This window comes from Marmota marmota, unplaced genomic scaffold, assembly GCF_001458135.2.
Source record: "Marmota marmota marmota unplaced genomic scaffold, marMar, whole genome shotgun sequence".
Lineage (NCBI taxonomy): Eukaryota > Metazoa > Chordata > Mammalia > Rodentia > Sciuridae > Marmota > Marmota marmota.
The window spans coordinates 23,520,248-23,537,726 of record NW_025999869.1 but is presented as its reverse complement, the minus strand read 5'-3'; the positions used below and the strand labels follow the sequence as shown (position 1 = coordinate 23,537,726).

At 37.6% G+C, this 17,479-nt stretch overlaps 2 protein-coding genes and 1 long non-coding RNA gene across 3 annotated transcripts in view; 1 reads left to right on the top strand and 2 right to left on the bottom strand.

Moving 5' to 3' along the window:
• Positions 1–990, bottom strand: part of Rad50 (RAD50 double strand break repair protein) — a 96,857-nt gene extending 95,867 nt beyond the window's left edge. The window contains exon 1 of the mRNA XM_015492740.2: positions 560–990. Coding sequence (XP_015348226.1) covers positions 560–688 — 129 coding nt within the window. The 5' untranslated portion in view covers positions 689–990. The remainder of the gene's footprint in view (positions 1–559) is intronic.
• Positions 991–6,259: 5,269 nt separating this feature from the next.
• Positions 6,260–17,256, bottom strand: LOC125610701. Its single transcript, XR_007340702.1, has 3 exons — positions 16,947–17,256; positions 14,636–14,805; positions 6,260–6,271 (listed from the first exon to the last, which is right to left on the bottom strand). It is a non-coding gene; the product is annotated as an uncharacterized LOC125610701 (long non-coding RNA).
• On the top strand, positions 13,343–16,571 carry Il5 (interleukin 5). The gene is made up of 4 exons (XM_015492823.2): positions 13,343–13,486; positions 13,680–13,712; positions 16,247–16,375; positions 16,473–16,571. Exons 1-4 carry the CDS (start codon positions 13,343–13,345, stop codon positions 16,569–16,571), a joined length of 405 nt encoding a protein of 134 aa, XP_015348309.1.
• Positions 17,257–17,479: the final 223 nt, after the last annotated feature.

Here is a 17,479-nt window from a genome sequence, read left to right as displayed (position 1 = left end):
TTTTAACAATAGCAGTAATCAAGCTCTGCTCCAACTTTAATTGGGCAAAAGTAAAAAAAAAACTAAGTAACAACCAAATACAGTTCTCCAATTGAACCTAAATCCTCACTACATCAGTTTCATTTTAAAGTCATTTCGTTTTCCATTTATTAGGAACAGTGGGCATCTTTACCAAGTGTTTATTTATCATACTTCATAACTTTTTAAGGAATTCCTGTATGGGCCAACTACTGGAAATGAATATTATGCTTCAAAAGCAAGGGGGCAGGGGTAAATAACAGCAGCATGAGCCAAAGGTCTTCATGTAGGACCGTGACCGAGTTCAGGTCTCTGGGATTCTCAACGACACCTGTCCACAGAGCTGTCCCAGACACCCAAACTGCCTGGGACTGGGATGACGCAAAAGGCCACGCCCCGACTCACTTTCTAGGCCTCCAGAAGCACAGTAGTAAGTACGCCTCTCCTTTCCCTAATCAGAGTTCAGAACTCCCCCAGGGATTTTATTTTCTGGATTCGTAACATGGGGCGAGTAAACGGAAGGAGGCTACTCAGGACTTACCGTCTTCCCTGCCCCATTGGGTCCAACCAAAATTGTGAGGGGGCTGAAGAAAGTGATAATTTGCTTATCTTTGTCCTCTATTCCAAAACTCCGCACGCCCAGAATGCTCATCTTTTCGATCCGGGACATTTTTGCAAACGTCTCGTGTCTCGACACCAAAGGGCCTGGAGCCCACCGAGGTTTAACAGTGAGGCTGCAGCAGGGCGAATGTGGGACGAGAAAGGCACAGGAAGGCCAAAAGTTCCGAGGGCGAGCAGCGAGAGGGGGCAGGGGCTCAGGCTGGAGCCCTTTCTTCCACACCCGCTTCCTTTCCGGCTGGAGGGCGAGAGGGAAGGGGACCCGCCCTAAGACAAAAGCAAAGGCCGAGCCACCCTACAACCGCGGGAACTCAGATTCCCGCTACAGCGGCCCCACAGGTCACGTGGGCCCGAGCGCCTCTACGTCACACGCCGCATGCCCGGTGCACGCCGGGAAGCGAGGCGTACGGCGCGCGTAGTGCCCGCTTCCAGGTACCGTCTGCGTTTTGACCAGATAGGTACCGTCTGCGTTTTGACCAGATACTGTTGCGTGTTGATGCGGATTATAACTTCTTGCTGGTGCCGGGCAGCACAAAAGGAAGACAGTGGCTTGTGATGGGCCGCGCTGCGTTTCTCAGAGCGTTATCCCCGGGACTCTTGGAATGGGGTGGAATCAATCGTGTTCCAGAAACGTCAAAACTCACTCTCATTCCTTGATGTCCAGGGGTTTCCGTTGATCACAAGAGTGTGAATACGTCATTGCAATGGAATGTGTGCAATGGTTAAAAGAAACTCAATTTTAATTTCCAATTGACTGTGAATATTGCTAGTTATAACTCACATAAATGCCCTTTGAGGTCTACAGTAATTTTTATGAGTGTAAAGGGGCTTTTAAGACAAATCCTGAGAACTACTGTTGTAGGACTCTTTAATTAAAGAGTTGTGCAAATATGTAGAATGTAAAGGAAATCTAGTCCTAACAGCACTTCCACAGGAAAGAAATACCTTTTCCCCCCATTGGTACTAAAGGTTGGTAGTTAGGGCCTCGCTAAATTGCTGAGGCTGGCTTTGAACTTGGGATCCTCCTATGAACATGGATCCTCCTAAGCCAGTGGGGTTACAGGCATGCACCACTGCACCTAACAGGGATAGATAGCTTTAAAATAAGGGAAGGAGAAATCACCTTCCGAAATGGAGAATATTGCTTTCTTGGAAACAAACTTAATGGAAGGATACAACATGTAATCACCTATAGGTAAATCTTTGGAAATAAATTTCTGGAAGATATTAAAATTAAAAACTTTAATGCGATGGTATAATTTGCTCCTGAGATGGAAAAATGTAGGAAATGCTGTCCAATCACACAATCCAAAGAAAATAATATACAGAACCTAATACGTAAACCAAAAAATTTAATGTGTTTAGGAAAACAGATGGGGAAGGCCAATGAGAAGTAGTCTCTTGCACTACTGTGGGAGGCCAACCTTACAGGTGACTGAGTTACACTCCCCAGCTGGGTGCTGAGGCGCTCAGTCACAGAAATGGGTGTGTCTTGCTACAGCCCCAAGGGTGAAGCTATGCTCACCTGTTCCTTTGTAATATAACCCCTTGCCCTATTTAGGATAGAATCATCCATGGAAGTGCCTTGTGTGTGTCCCCTCCTCTTACTGTGCCCTTGGGTGTGGCCTACCCAGGTGTTAGTCAACCTGCTGACAGTGGACATCATGAAGATACTCAGCCCCCTGAAACTTGACCCATTGCCTCATTTGAATAGCTTCTCCTCAATAAAAGGGGTCAGCACGTGCTCTCTCTCTCTTTCTGCAGACCCTTAAGGTCAGAGGAGCGGTCACAGCAACCCCAAAGAAAAAGGTATTTGTGTCTCTTGCATGGTTATTACATGCAGCCCAGTTAGCCCAGTTTAACTAGAGTGACCCCTGAGCCTTTTAGTCGCGAGAACAGAAACCCAGCAATTGGCGTCCAACGTGGGCCGAAAGATCTGCGTCTTTAAGCCTCCGGGACAAAAGCGACAAATGCTGGCTCCTAAGGGACTTCTAAATATTAAAGAAAGTTAGTGAAGTTGAAAGTTCTCCCCAGAAGTTAAGCATGCTTAGGATTGCAGAGTATTGTGGGCAGAATTGTAGAAAGTAAGTGAATTAGACAAAAGGAAAATCTGTGACGTTAAAATTTTTAATACTGGGGTATAATTGTAGAGACTCTAAATAAATATAGTTATTAAGATGACTGATGGGCTATGTTGTTGAGTTGAGTCCTCTCCATGGAAAGCGCGCTTTTGTGTATTTTTAAAAATTGTTTTTATAAAAGATTTTTTGGGGGCTAGGATTGTTGCTCAGTGGTAGAGTGCTTGCCTAGCATGGGCGGAACCTGAGTTCGATCCTCAGCATCACATTAAAAAAAAAAAAAAGCTTTAAAAAATAAAGAGATTTTTTGGCCTTTATGTTCTAGAAGTTTGCACTAGGAGAGTGAGAAAAAGGGAGAGAAAATGTGATGTTTATCTGGAGAGAAATGTTTCAATTTTCTATTGTTTTTGTCAATACTCAGAAAGTATGTACAGACCTTTTTACTACATGATTGTCCTATGAATCAGAATGGCTGTAACTCAGCCGCTGGGGACAAGAGACTTTAGCCGCTGCTGCTCGCTATGGGGTCCTAGCCCCTGCGGCCTGCAATGCTTTTAACCCTTGAATTACTTGACCTAAATGCCAAACACAGACTAACTTAAAATCTGATGGTAATGCTAGCGTTTGCTGCTAAAAAACCTTTGGAGCACCCACGTGCCACAGAAAAAAGTGCAGGATGTACACGAGCTGCAACCGTAGGTCGCAGAGACAGAACAAGCTGCTGCCGCAGTAGGATCTTGGCCAGGCAGGGGAAAATAAAATGCAATCAGCTAGGAAAACTTGGGAAACCTTTGCCCCGACAATGGACAGCGGACTCCATGTTGTTTGCATCACCATGGTAACCACGGGGTGCCTGGCCAGAAGAGCCGGCTTCCTGGTCCCACCTCCCACACTTTCGCCGACTTCCGATTGGTTCTTCCACAGTCACTCAGACAGCACTTCTAGTCCCGCCTTCCAGCCACTAACCTGTACTACTGTGTTTCAGATTTCTACCAGAGCTGTTCAGAGCCTGTATTTTTAAGAATGCCTACCTGTAAATGCTAACAAAAGATATCTTTTTCAGACAAAATTTAATTCCATAGGTTTCTATGTTGCAGTCCTAAATTTAAGTTAGTTCTGAGTTAAATAACCTGACTTTTCTCTATAGTTGTGTTACTAAATAATGTTCTATTGATGAGAGATATCAAACATGCTTCTTTATATTTTACTTTTAATTTTGGAGGTTATGAGGATTTATTTGCTCGCCACAGGAACAAAGCCAGCAATGTTCCTGTGATGACCAAAAAATCCTTATTCTCATTCCTAACTATAAAAGCACACTACCAAGTAAGAGAACATGAACACATCATTTATTACAAGAGATTTAAAATTATCAATGCAACAAAATGGACTGAAATTATATATTTATGTCTTAGTTGACAGACCAGTGTAATAAAACAATGGGAAAGGTTAAAGACCCTTTATTCCCAGTTTTTAAAGATGTGGTAAAATACATAAAAAAAAATTTTAATCTTGACCATTTTAAGAATACAGCTCAGTGACATTAAATATATTCACATCATAGTGCCACCATCATCACCTTCTGTCTTTCCATTTTGCAGAACTGAAACTGTATAGCCATTGAACAGTAACACCATTTACCAACTCCTGGAAACCACCATTCTATTATCTGCCTCTATGATTTTTGACTATTTTTTAATAATCTTGTTGAAGTTGAATTACAATATTTGTCTTTTTGTGACTGGCTGATTTCACTGAGCATAATGACCTCAAAATTCATCTATGGTGTAGCAATTGTTAGAATTTAAATCCTTTTTTTAAGGCTAAGATTCCATTTTGTGTATACATCACATTTTGTTTATCCATTCATCTATCTATGGCATTTGGGTTGCTTCCATGTTTCTGGGTATTGTAAATAATGCTGTTGTGAATATGGGCGTACATATATCTATCTCTTTGAGACCATGCTTTCATTTCTTTTAGGTATATACCCAAAAAAAAAATGGATTTCTAGGTTATATGGCAATTCTTTTTTTTAATTTTTTGAGGGACTGCCATGTTTTTTCTCACAGCAGCTGTACCTTTTTACATTCCAGTGTACAAAGGTTTCAATTTATCAACATCCTCACCAACACTTGTTATTTCTGTAGTCATCCTAGTGAGTGTGAGGTGGTATCTCATTTATAGTTTTAATATGCATTTCAATAAAGTAAATGATGCTTATTGTCCATTCGTATATCTTCTTTTGGAGAAAAAGCTATTCAAGTAAGTTTGAAAGTCAAGTTTATTGAACCATAATTTCATACCATAAATTCACCATTTTCCAGAATACAGTTCCATGAGTTTTGACAAATATAAAGATTCATTCCCCACCAAGACCACTAAGAAAAAATTTTGTGGATTTCAGAATATCAATAGAAAGAAAAAAAAGCAAGTCTATACCATATTTTACTTATTACTGTAAGTTCCAGATAGATGAAGATCCAGATACTCTAAAGGAATAAAAGGTCAGAAATGTAATTACTTCTACTTTAAAGGAGAATTTTGTGACTCAAAGTAACAAGAAATTAGTAATGACTTAATTGCATGTCTCTAATCTCAGTATAAAGTCCCCAGCATTACTCCTTATGCTGTTTTTTTTTTTTTTAAAGCAAAAGTTGAGAGGGGGTTTAAGAGAGAGAAGCTTAACTTGAATCAAATCTAATCACACCTTTAGATTTAGCTTCCAGTTAACAGGAATTATAAGGATTAAATTAACAGCACTGTAAAGACGAAAAGGTAACTCCAGAAGATGGAACATGTTATAAGATATTGGCTCAGGCTCTCAGGAGATTAGTGTCATTAAAGCAAGGACTGTTGTGGACTTTAAAGAATTGTTTGAAATTAAACAGATTTGAGGTACACATCACCTAGATGTATCACATGCTCTTGGTTTGCACGTAGACATGAGGAATATTTGGGGGTCATGTTAGGAAATTTGAATGTAGACTGGAAACTAGATGATAAAAAGAAGAATCGTTAATTTTATTATATTAGATGTGATATTTAAGAAAACTTTCTTGGGCTGGGTTGTAGCTCTGGTAGAGCACTTGCCTGGCATGTGTAAGGCACTGGGTTTGATTCTTGGCACCACATATAAATAAATTAAATAAAGGTCCATCACCAACTTTAAACAAAAACTTTTTTGCCGTGTAAGAAAACTATATTTTTGAGATGCATATGGAAGTATTAGTGATGGTGTCATACTGACCATTGGAGACTTTAAAATACTTCAGAATAAATTAGTAAGTTGAAAGGGGAAAAAATGGAAATGACAAGGTAGCCAGATTCCATTACAAAAAAAAAAAATCAACTTTGTAACAATAGGAAACTATAAAACCAAGGCAAAGCTCTAGGATTGGGGTAGAAAATCTTTTTCAGTGAGCACAACTAGATCCTAAAATAAAAAGAGCTAAAAGGTAAATCAGTCAAGTCCCCACTTCTCAGTAAACTACTTACATACTTTTGAAAAATGTTTGGTTTTGCTTGTAGCAAAATTAGTGTAATGAAAAATAAAACTACTTTATCTTATACCTACTATGGAACTTCTTCATCCTTATAATACTTTCCAACATAATTTTTTTCCAGTATTGATATGAGCCTTCTTTTGATTAGTATTTGTTTGGTATATTTTTCTATAGAATGCTTGATTTTCAAACTTTTGACATCATTTTCCGTTAGGTATCTCTTGAAAATAGCTGATGATTTTAAATACAATTTTATAGTATATATAGATGAACTTGTTTTCAATTACTGATTCCTGGTAAATTTGGATTTTTAAAGATTTTCTCTTTGCTTCTCTTTCTCTTAACCAGTTTTCTAGATTAATTGAGCTTCTTTTTTAAAGATAAACTTTTAAGAATAATTATTTTATTTAATTTATTTTTTTTATGTGGTGCTAAGGATCAAACATGTAAGGCCACTAAGCCATAATGCCATCCCCTTAATTGAGCTGCTTTATTCTCTTGTTTCACTCCACTGGTTTAAGGATATACATTTTATTTCTATGATTTTAATTATTACTCTTAACGTTTTCAATGCCTGTTTTGAAATATAAAATTAATATTTTTAGCATTCTTCTGAACATTACAGACTGTAAAATATGCCAACTCTGATCACCCACTCCATCTCCCATGTTATAATTGTTTGCAATTTTTGTTCCTTGTTGTCTTGAAATAAGAGACAATATAAGTTAAATAAGTTATTTTTTAAATCAGCATTACTTATTTAGCTTTACCAACACGGTTATCAAACTCCAATTACCACTTCCTCCTTCTGAAATCATTCACTCATTAAATTCTCCAGACTGTGAAAGCCTGGTGCTAATGGACCTTCAGGTAAAGAAATCTATCTCACAGTGCTGATGTCAGAATTAAAGTTCTTTTTGTGAAAGTGCTTTATAAGTTGTAAACCAATAATGTAAAAAGGATTTCTTCTTCGTGTATTGAAAGTTTTTAGAGAATGATATGGTGAAATGTAACCAAAACCATAAAAATGATCATATAAATTCCCTAGCAAAAAGAAATATTCTTTTATTCCACAAAGGAGTTTCTAGTTGCATTATTTAATTTTATAATGCTAGAGAGAACCCCAAAGCCTATAAGTTAGGGAATTGTGAAAAAAACTGGTACATCAATTTCATCTTATACCATGTAACCATTAAAACAATAAGTAGGAAACTACCTATATGCAAAACTATAGAAATACAATTGAGAAATATTAATAAGCAAAAAAGATAAGTGCAAATTGTACATATTCATTGATTATAACACTGTAAAACTGTCTATGCATCAGTAAAGATTGGAAGAAGTCATCAAAAAACACATTTATTATGCAAAGGGGAAATTTAAGTGTGTATTTTTCCTATAACTTTTTTTGTTCAAAAATTCTAATGAAGATATGCTTGAGGATTGAATGGATGGAGATTAAAATAAAGTCAAAAAGAAAAGGAGATGTTATCAATTAACATTTAGTCACCACAAAACTTTTGGGGATCATGCTCAGTTGATAGATTAGGATCAATTCATGGAAAAGTCATTTGACCTTAAATGACTACACACAGTAAAAACCACAGTTACCAGCTTAAAATTTAAAAAAAAGCCCATGTCACCAATATGCAAAACCACTAATAAAGATAAAAATTTTATGACAAAAGACTGAATGTTACCCACTAACATACCTTTTTGAACATTATTTTTAAACACAAATTTTACTTTATTATTATATATCATTTTATATATTATACATTTATATAGTATACATTTAAATATATTTTATATATTATACATTTAAAGTACATTTAAATTATATATTATACATTTAAATAACGTTATCTTATGTATTATTTCAATATGTAACATTATAATTAACAAAGTTATTCAAAGTTCTTTTTCTAAATTACATAATTACCAATCATTTTTTAAAATTCAGAGTACTGGGCTAGGGTTGTGGCTCAATGGTAGAGCACTCACCTGGCACATGTGAGGCACTGGGTTCGATCCTCAGCACCACATAAAAATAAATACATAAAATTATTGTATTAAATTTTTTTTAATTCAGAGTACTGACTGCTAATTTCTTTCTATTCCCCTAAAATAATGTGGATTTTTTAAAATGTCACAGTTGTTTACATTGGTTTGGTGTCTATAACTAAACCTTGGGGCTTTGTTCTATTTTCCTAGAGTCCTGCCAAAGTTGTTTCTGTTACTTCAATTTCCCAGCACAGGGAACAAACTCCTTGAATTTCCAAAGTATTCATATTAATTTGTTCGGCTAATACAACAAAGAGCCTGCTTATTAATATAAGTAACATTAATTGTCTACAATACGGTAGAACTCAAGGAGAAATAATAAATAAAAACCTTATTCCCAAAAAACACAGGTGGAGAGGTGAAATGGTTCCATGCATGGTATTCATGGGATACAAAGTCTTTTTAAATAATAATAGTAAAAATAATCATGAACTTTTTTCAACTTGCAGGGCCACCCCCTCCAGACACAAACACACCTTGGTGCTGGAGATTGAACCTAAGTCTCAGCACATTCTAGGCAAGTTCTCTACCTACTGTACTACATCCCTGGCCCACATTGTTCTTTTAAAATGAACTTTTTGAGTAATTTCAGATGCAAAGAAAAGTTTCAAGAGTATTAGAGAGAGTTCCAGTGTACCCTGCACTCAGTTTTCCCCTGTGTGAATATTACAATGGTACATTTTTGTAACTAAGAAACCAACATTGATTGGTACTTTACTAGATTCCACAGATTTTTAAAAAAAAAATTTTTTTTTTAGTTTTTGATGGACCTTCTTTTTATTTATATGTGGTGCTGAGAATTGAACTCAGTATCTCACATATGCTAGTAAGCACTCTACCACTGAGCTACAATTCCAGCCCCAGATTTTTTTTTTTTTTAATCTCCTTAGTTTTACTTACTGTCCTCCATCTGTTCCTGAATTTCATCCAGGATATGTCCCTTAGATGCCTCTGGACTGTGACCATCTCTGAGAGTGCTATTTTTCGTTTGTTTGTTTAATGACCTTAATAGTTATAAGGTCATCAAGTATTTTGTCCTTTTCTTTGGGTATGGGCAGTATTTTTCTCATGGTCAGACAGAGGTTATAGGTTGGAGGGGGCCACAGAGATAAAATGCTATTCTTATGACATCACATCAAACGTATATACTATTAACACGAGTTACCACTGCTGATGTTGACCTCCATCACCTAGCTTAGGCCAAAAGTTTATCGAGTTACTCTGTGTAAAGTTACTCCCTTATCCTCCTGTTTGATTTTTTAAAAACAAAGCCATCATGTGAATCCCACTCTTAAGGAAATGGGGATCACACTACATCTCCTTGAGGGGGGAATATCCACATAAGTTATTTGGAATTCTTCTGCAAAGGAGATTGCAATCATCAACATTTATTTCGAATTTTATGTTAATGAAGCTCTTTCAAATACATCATTTGAGGGCTGGGGTTGTGGTTCAGTGCTTGCCTAGCATGCATGAGGCACTGGGTTCGATTTTCAGCACAACATATAAATAAATGAATAAAATGAAGATCATCAACATGTAAAATTTTTTTTAAAAATACATCATTTTACAGTCCCTACTTGAGAAAATTTGTAGTCAGGTTAAGGAGGTCTCATAGAGGAAAAGCTAATGACACAACAACTTTATAGAAATTTTAGCCAGGTGCAGTGATGTATGCTTGTAGCCTTAGCTATTCAGGGAACTGAGGCAGGAGAATCCCTGGAGCCCAGCAGTTGGAGACCAGCATGGGCAACATAGAGTGAAACAAAGAAAGACAGAGGCAGAGAAAAGGAATATAATTTTGTACACTCATCTTCCAGGCAGCAGTATTCACAATAGGAAAAAGTTGAAAGCAACCAAAGTGTCTATCAACCTACAAAGGGCTAGGGCTGGGAAGGCAGCTAAGTGGTTGAGTGCATGCTTGGAACAGTAGAGGACATGGATTCTATCCCCAGTGCCACCCAAACCCTAAACAGACAAAGGGATAAACAAAATATGGTCTATACATGCAATAGAAATTATTCAGCCTTAAAAAGGAAGGAAATTCTCATACATGCTACAACACGGACAGACATAATGCCAAGTGAAATAAGCCAGTCACAAAAAAATACTATATGATTTTTTTTAAGGCTCTGGAGTAGTTGAATTCATAGAGACAGAAAGTAGAAGAGAAGTCGCCAGGTGCAGCAGGAGGAGGAACTGGGAGTTACTGTCCAATGTTAGCAGAGTTTTAGTTTTCCAAGATGGAAATAGTTTGGAGATTTGTTGCACACATTCTAAATATTTCTGAGTTGTACATTTAAAAAATGGATAAGAAGTTAGATTTTGTTATATGCATTTTATAATTTTTTAAACTTTAAAGAAATACAATTTTTTTATATTACACAATACCTTTATTTAATTAATTTATTTATTTTTATGCGGTGCTGAGGCCTTGCACAAGCTAGGTGAGCGCTCTACTGCTTTACAACCCCAGCCCAGAAATACAATTTTAAATAGGAAGTATTTTTTGTAATCAGCCTTCCAATAGGAACCCACAGTTATATTGCAAATCAGACTGCAAAATGGTACCCTGGAGCTGTTGATATTTGAAAATCAGATTATACAAAACAATCAAAATTTCAGACTTCTTTGACAAACTGGATGATCTCAAAATGTAAGCCCAAGGGTATCACACCTGAGTGCTGAGAAAGCAGCACCTGCCCATATCACTCACTATTCCCCTAAAAATAGTGGTTGATTGGTTGGTGAGTTTTCTCCTTCCCAGTGAAGTCTGGAACATTGGCATCTCAATCTGCTACCTCCTCTAGTTGTGTAGCCCTATGATATAATTTAACTCTCAAATCTTCAAGATACTGGAATTATAAGCTATTTGATGATTTCCGTGAAAGTTTTATCTAAGCCCACATTTCCTCAGTGTAGCCCAAAGGTCTCAGAGGGGAAGCAGAAAGAATCCTCTCATACCCTTTGGCAAGGAAGGCTGAACTAGAACTTGACTTGTATTCTAAGAGCACCATTTTAAAATACCCTTGAACCAAGACTACTATGATTTATAACACTGTAGTGAGCCAACATTTCTCAGATTTTCAAATCAGGCATGCCTAAGAGCCCCAGACTTCAGCAGGTATGCATATATACACACTCCCCCCCACACACACACACATACACAAAAGCAGACATGGTGTGAGCAGATGCCACTGGAATACTGGGGGGTTTTGTTGCTGTTGTTTTCGGTACCAGGGATTGAACTTGGGGCACTTAATCACTGAACCATATTCCCCACCCCCACCCCGCTTTTTTTTTTTTTTTTTTTTTTTTGAGACAGGATCTCGCTAAGTTGCTGAAGCTGACTTTGAATTTTTGATCCTCCTTGCTCAGCCTCTTGAGCCACTGGGATTACAGGTGTGCACCACCACTCCCAGAATGCTGTGTTTTTATATAGACAATGCAGATCTGGGATCACATACATGTTAGAAGTGTATCTATCCCCTCGCTGCCTGTTTCTCATGGAGAATAGCATCCAGCTTTGGAGAAGGGTTCTGGGTCACATTTTGTGTTTATTACCACCTGTGTTAGATGCTCAAGATAGTCCTAAAGTCAGACTTCCAGGCCACCAACACAACTACTTTAGGATGCAAATTGAAACCCTCCATACCATCATGTGTGCTGAGCCAAGAAAGAAAGACTGAGGCCTAGAAGGGAGTTTTATTTGCTCTTTTCTTGAAAATATAGGTCTGAGCCTAAGGAGCAAAGGCTGATTCCCTTGAGTACACATGTTCATACATAGCCCATCCAAGGTTTGAAAGAACCCCTCACCTAACCTTGTGGGACACACAGGAAAGGCCATGCCCATGTGTTATGTGTCTGTGACAGGTATTTATTAGTTACCATCTCAGCATCCCTGGCCCTCTTACAACTACCTAGGACCCCACATTCCTCAGCTGTGTGGTTTGGGGAAATGAAGTCTACCTCTAATTCAGAGAGAACCCATGAGTATAGCTCATGCCCCTAGCCATAGTTCAAGGGTGAACACATCGACCCTTTCACAAAGCATCTGAATTGTTCTGATTGAATGATCAGAAAAGAAAAACTGTTTTTTTTCCTGCTGCTCATGACGGGATACATATAGATCCAGGAGTTCTGGCCTCATTTTGGGGCCACAGTGGGACAGCTGCCTAAGAATGGAGTCAAGGAAGAGCCGTCAAAGCAAGTAGAACAGACAGGAACCTCCACCAGATATATGACCCAAATTCTCTGCTTATCTCTACCCTGTTTGGGTTAGGCTTGGGGTCACTGAGAACAGAAAGTATCCTAATCAAGACCCTATCGAACACAACTTGATCTTACCAAATCTTAGTGGTCTCTGCTTTAATGACTGTCTTTTTGCCCACCAGTATTTTCAATTCTTTTTGAGACAGATCAATCCAGCCACAACCACAGTAGAAGTTAGTTCCTCTGGAAAATATTCTCATTTAGTATAAAATTCTGTTGAGCGGTTTCTATTCCTTTGTGCGTACCTCTTTTAAAAGAAATTCAATCTTCTGATTTTAATTAATGCAAACATGAGATATTGATGTATATCAACCTACAAATTTTCATTTGTCATGGAAAATGTTTTTAAAAAGGAAGAAGTAGGGATTTTTCAAAAGATAAGCCAGGAAAGGTGGCACACACCAGTAATCCCAGCTACATGGGAGGCTGAGGCAGGTAATCACAAGTTCAAAAATAGCCCAGGCAATTTAGCAATACTCTGTCTCAAAATAAATTAAAAATTTAGAAAAGGTCGGGCATGTACTTCAGTGATAGAGCACTTTCCCTAGCATACAGAAGCCCTATGTTTCATCCTTAGAACTGAAAAAAATAAAATAAAAAGTAAATTTATTTAAGATACAAGGCATTGGAAACATTTAGTTTCACCATTTGCCATCATTAGACATTCTCTATCTGATTGTTAGAAATTATTCATTTCCTCAAAGAGAGAGAATAAATTGGTTGGGGATGCAATCTCATGCTAAGCACTTTCTTAGCTTTCTTTGCAAACTGTGAGCATTTCAAGCCATGGGGATGCTGCTGCGCTTGAGTTTGGTAGCTCTTGGAGCTGCCTACACTTGTGCCTTGGTCTTGGAAATTCCCATGAGTACATTGGTGAAAGAGACTTTGACCCTGCTTTCCACTCATCAAACGGTGCTAATAGGCAATGAGGTAAGTCTTTTTCATTCCTGCATTTCTTTAAAATGCATAATTATATGTGGTATTTCATTTATGTGTATAAAGATCCGTTATAAATAACAAAATTATGAGCATAGGTGAAAACCACATCACTAGCAAGCATAATAATGAAAGTTATGAATGATTGAGGGCTTTAAAAATAATTATTTGACCTTTCCTTTTCCAGACCCTGAGGATTCCTGTTCCTGCACATAAAAATGTAAGTTAAATTATGATTCAACAAACCGATCCCATGAAAAAGCAACTTTCAGATTTTACACTATAAATCATTAGTTGTCTTTGGAACTACGTAATTTTCTTTTGTTTTCACATGGGGTGGATGTGAATGTATGTACTTAGAGATCTTAGGAATGAGTTTTAAAATTAGAATCTTAGGAATGACTTTTAAAATTAGAATAAGCAAGTGGATCAGGCTTTGGTGATATTTTCAGTTCTCTACCCCAAAGAACCTCATGTTAGAGTTTTTTTTTTTTCCCAGAAGAATCCCACAAGGGCTGAGAGGTGCCTGCTAGTCTCTTCTCAGTTCTGACCGTCTATGGCCATTCTCTATCTAATATCATTCTTTAAAAAAAAAATCAGATATAACATTACCTTTATTTTATTTATTCATTCTTATGTGGTGCCAAGGATAGAACCCACTGCCTCACACATGCTAGACAAAGCGCTCTACCATTGAGCCACAGCCCCAGCCCTCTGTCTAATATCATTCTGAAAGTACTGTACTGGAGACCTAGATCAGAGGCTCAACTCTGGGGGTCCAAATAAATCAGGTCTGGTCACTCACCCCAAAAATCAAACGGAAAAAATAATGATGAAGAGTAGGCAAGGAACTGTACATCAAGTGTCTCAGCCCTGTCTTGGGGATACTGATAAGAACTTTAGGTTTAAATGGAGGAAGAATTCAGGCAGGGGGGTGAGAGATATGCATAATTTAAAAGTCTTGGTCAAGTTGAACATTATTATCTCAATCCTGGTGATGCAGAATGGCTCCAGGAAGCCCTTAGTACTTGAGGGAGCGATCTCTATTTGCTGCTTGGGTGTTCATCTATTAGATCTGTGATATTGAAAGGGGGCAATTTGGTTTCCCTAAATAATTATTCCTGCTTAGGGGAGTAGTCCCACCTTGGGGTGATCTTTGCAATCTTCACTGCCTCTGGAAGGGGTAGGGCAATGACTGGAGACTTCTAGGTGCTGCTCTCGGGCTCTGGAGCAGGAGGTTGTAAAAGCTGGCAGTTGAATGTCTCTGCAAATCTTGAAAATATCATAGTTACTCTTCTATTGGTGTCCTCTGTCTTGAAGGGGAACAAGAGAGGATAGGTAAATTTAGGATCAATAAACCTTATATTATTATGCCTGCACACAGAACTATGTTACCCTAATTGAAGGTAATAAAGGTGACAGATGAAATGGAAGCAGAGATGCCAAAACTTCTCTGATTTTAGTTACCCATTGGGCATCTGCAGGCCCAAAGGAAGAGTCAGTGCTTTTAGAAAAAGCAGCTTTTAATTCTCTGTTATACTCTTAGTAACTTGGGTCATATTTTTAGAATCATGATCGGTAGACATTAAAATATAACAACAAATGCCCTCTTAATAATTTTCACATAGTTAAATGATTATGACTATATAATGGTATTATGTACATTTGAAACACATAATGGTCATACTCAAAGGTAAAATATACTATTTCATTAGACTAAATGAATTAAAATTACCAGTCTAAACCATAAAAGAAAACACTGATGTGAGTTCTATTAGTAACATAATTGTGTTATGTGTTCATTTCCTGAACACTTTATTTCTGGTTATGTAGTTTCTTTTCTTTTTTCTTTTAGTGGTACTGGATATTGAACCCAAGGGTTCTCTTCCAGTGAACTACATCCCTTTTCATTTTTTATTTTGAGACAGGGTCTCACTAAGTTGCCCAGGCTGGCCTGGAGCCTCCTGCCTTAGCCTCTGGAGTCACTGGGATTACAGGCATGCACCACTGCACCCAATATTGTGTAATTTATTTTTTAAAATATTTTGTTTTAGTTGGACACAATACCTTTGTTCCATTTTTATGTGGTATTGAGGATCAAACCCAGTGACCCGCACATGCTGGGCGAGTGCTCCATCGCTGAGTCAAAACCCCAGCCCTTGTGTAATTTCTTAATAACTTTTGTAATGCTCTTCAGTAATTAAAAAGCTTCATCTATCTGTTGATGATTTTCTCAGCATGAGGTAGTTTGCCACTTGGGAAAGAAACAAGCAATAAAACTCTTTGGAGGAGAACAAATGCCATAAAATGAAGCCTAACTTTTGGGACCAGATTTTTTTTTTCTGATTTTTTAAAGTTGACAAATTAAAATTGTGTATATTTATTGTTTCTAATATTATGTTTTGAAATATGTATACATTGTGGGATGACAAAGTTTTTTTAATTTTTATTATTTGTTCTTTTTAGTTATACTTGACAGTAAATGTATTTGACATATCATACATACATGCAGTATAACTTCCCAATTTTGTGGTTATACATGATGTGGAGTTACACCAGTCATGTATTCACATATAGGAATGTTCTACAGTGGAACATAGGAGTGTTATGCAATAGACCCAACTTTTATATTGTGTTTTGATAATTTGCACCACCATGCCTGGCTTGCCTGTGAAGTTTAATTACATTGAAAATTAAGAGCCACTCTTGGTTGGCTCTCATTCTTTTAAATCTTTTTAAATCTTCCTCATTTAGCACCAACTATGCATTGAAGAAATCTTTCAGGGAATAGATACGCTGAAGAATCAAACTGCACAAGGCGATGCTGTGGAAAGACTATTCCAAAACTTGTCTTTAATGAAAAAATACATTGACATCCAAAAAGTAAGTTATGAACATTTCTATGGGAATTGTATTTGTCTGGCTGTGCCTGTTTCTACAGAAACTGACAGTTTTCTTCAATTGTCTATTATTTTTACAGAAAAAGTGTGGCCAGGAAAGACGGAGAGTCAAACAATTCTTAGAGTACTTGCAAGAGTTTCTTGGTGTGATAAATACCGAGTGGATGATGGAAAGTTGAGACTAACCTGCCAATTGTAACCAAAGCTTGTATTTTTTTATTAGACATATTTTAACTGTACATATAAATAGATACCATGTGATGTTTGATATATGTACACATTGGTAGGTTAAACATATCTAAGTCCTCAAACATTTACCTTTTTTATATCGAAACATTCAGAATCCTTTCTTCTAAGGACATGTAACACAGGATCACTATTTATAGTCACCCTTCCGTGTAATAGCACGTCAGATCTTCTTATAATCTAACTGTAATTTAGTATCTGCTGATCAACATTTCCTCCTCTCTACTACTTTCCCCAGCCCCTGGTTACAGCTCTCCTCTTCATTTCTTTTTGCATTCCACCCATGAGTGAGATCATATGGTACTTACCTTTCTGTGCCTGGAGTAGAATATGGAGGAGGGAAAGGACATTTTTTTGCAGCAAGAATGAGAGTCAGGGGCTAGGGATGTGGCTCAAGCGGTAGCGCGCTCGCCTGGCAAGCGTGCGGCCCGGGTTCGATCCTCAGCACCACATACAAACAAAGATGTTGTGTCCGCCGAAAACTGAAAAAAAAATCTTAAAAAAAAAAAGAATGAGAGTCAACCAAGAGCGGCTCTTAATTTTCAATGTAATTAAGCTTCAGAGGCAAACCAGGCATGGTGGTACATGCTTGTAATCCCAGCAGCTGAGGAGGCTGAGGCAGGAGGATCACAAGTTCAAAGCCAGCTTCAGCAACTTAGCAAAGCCCCTAAGCAACTTAGCGAGAACCTGCCTCAAATAAAAAACAAATTTTTTAAAGAGCTGAGGATGTGGCTCTGTGGTAAGTACCCCTGAGTTCAATTCCCAGTACCTAAAATAAAGTAAAATAAAATAAACTTCAGAGGTAAAGTAAATATTTCAGGAGTGCTGCTACTTTACCACC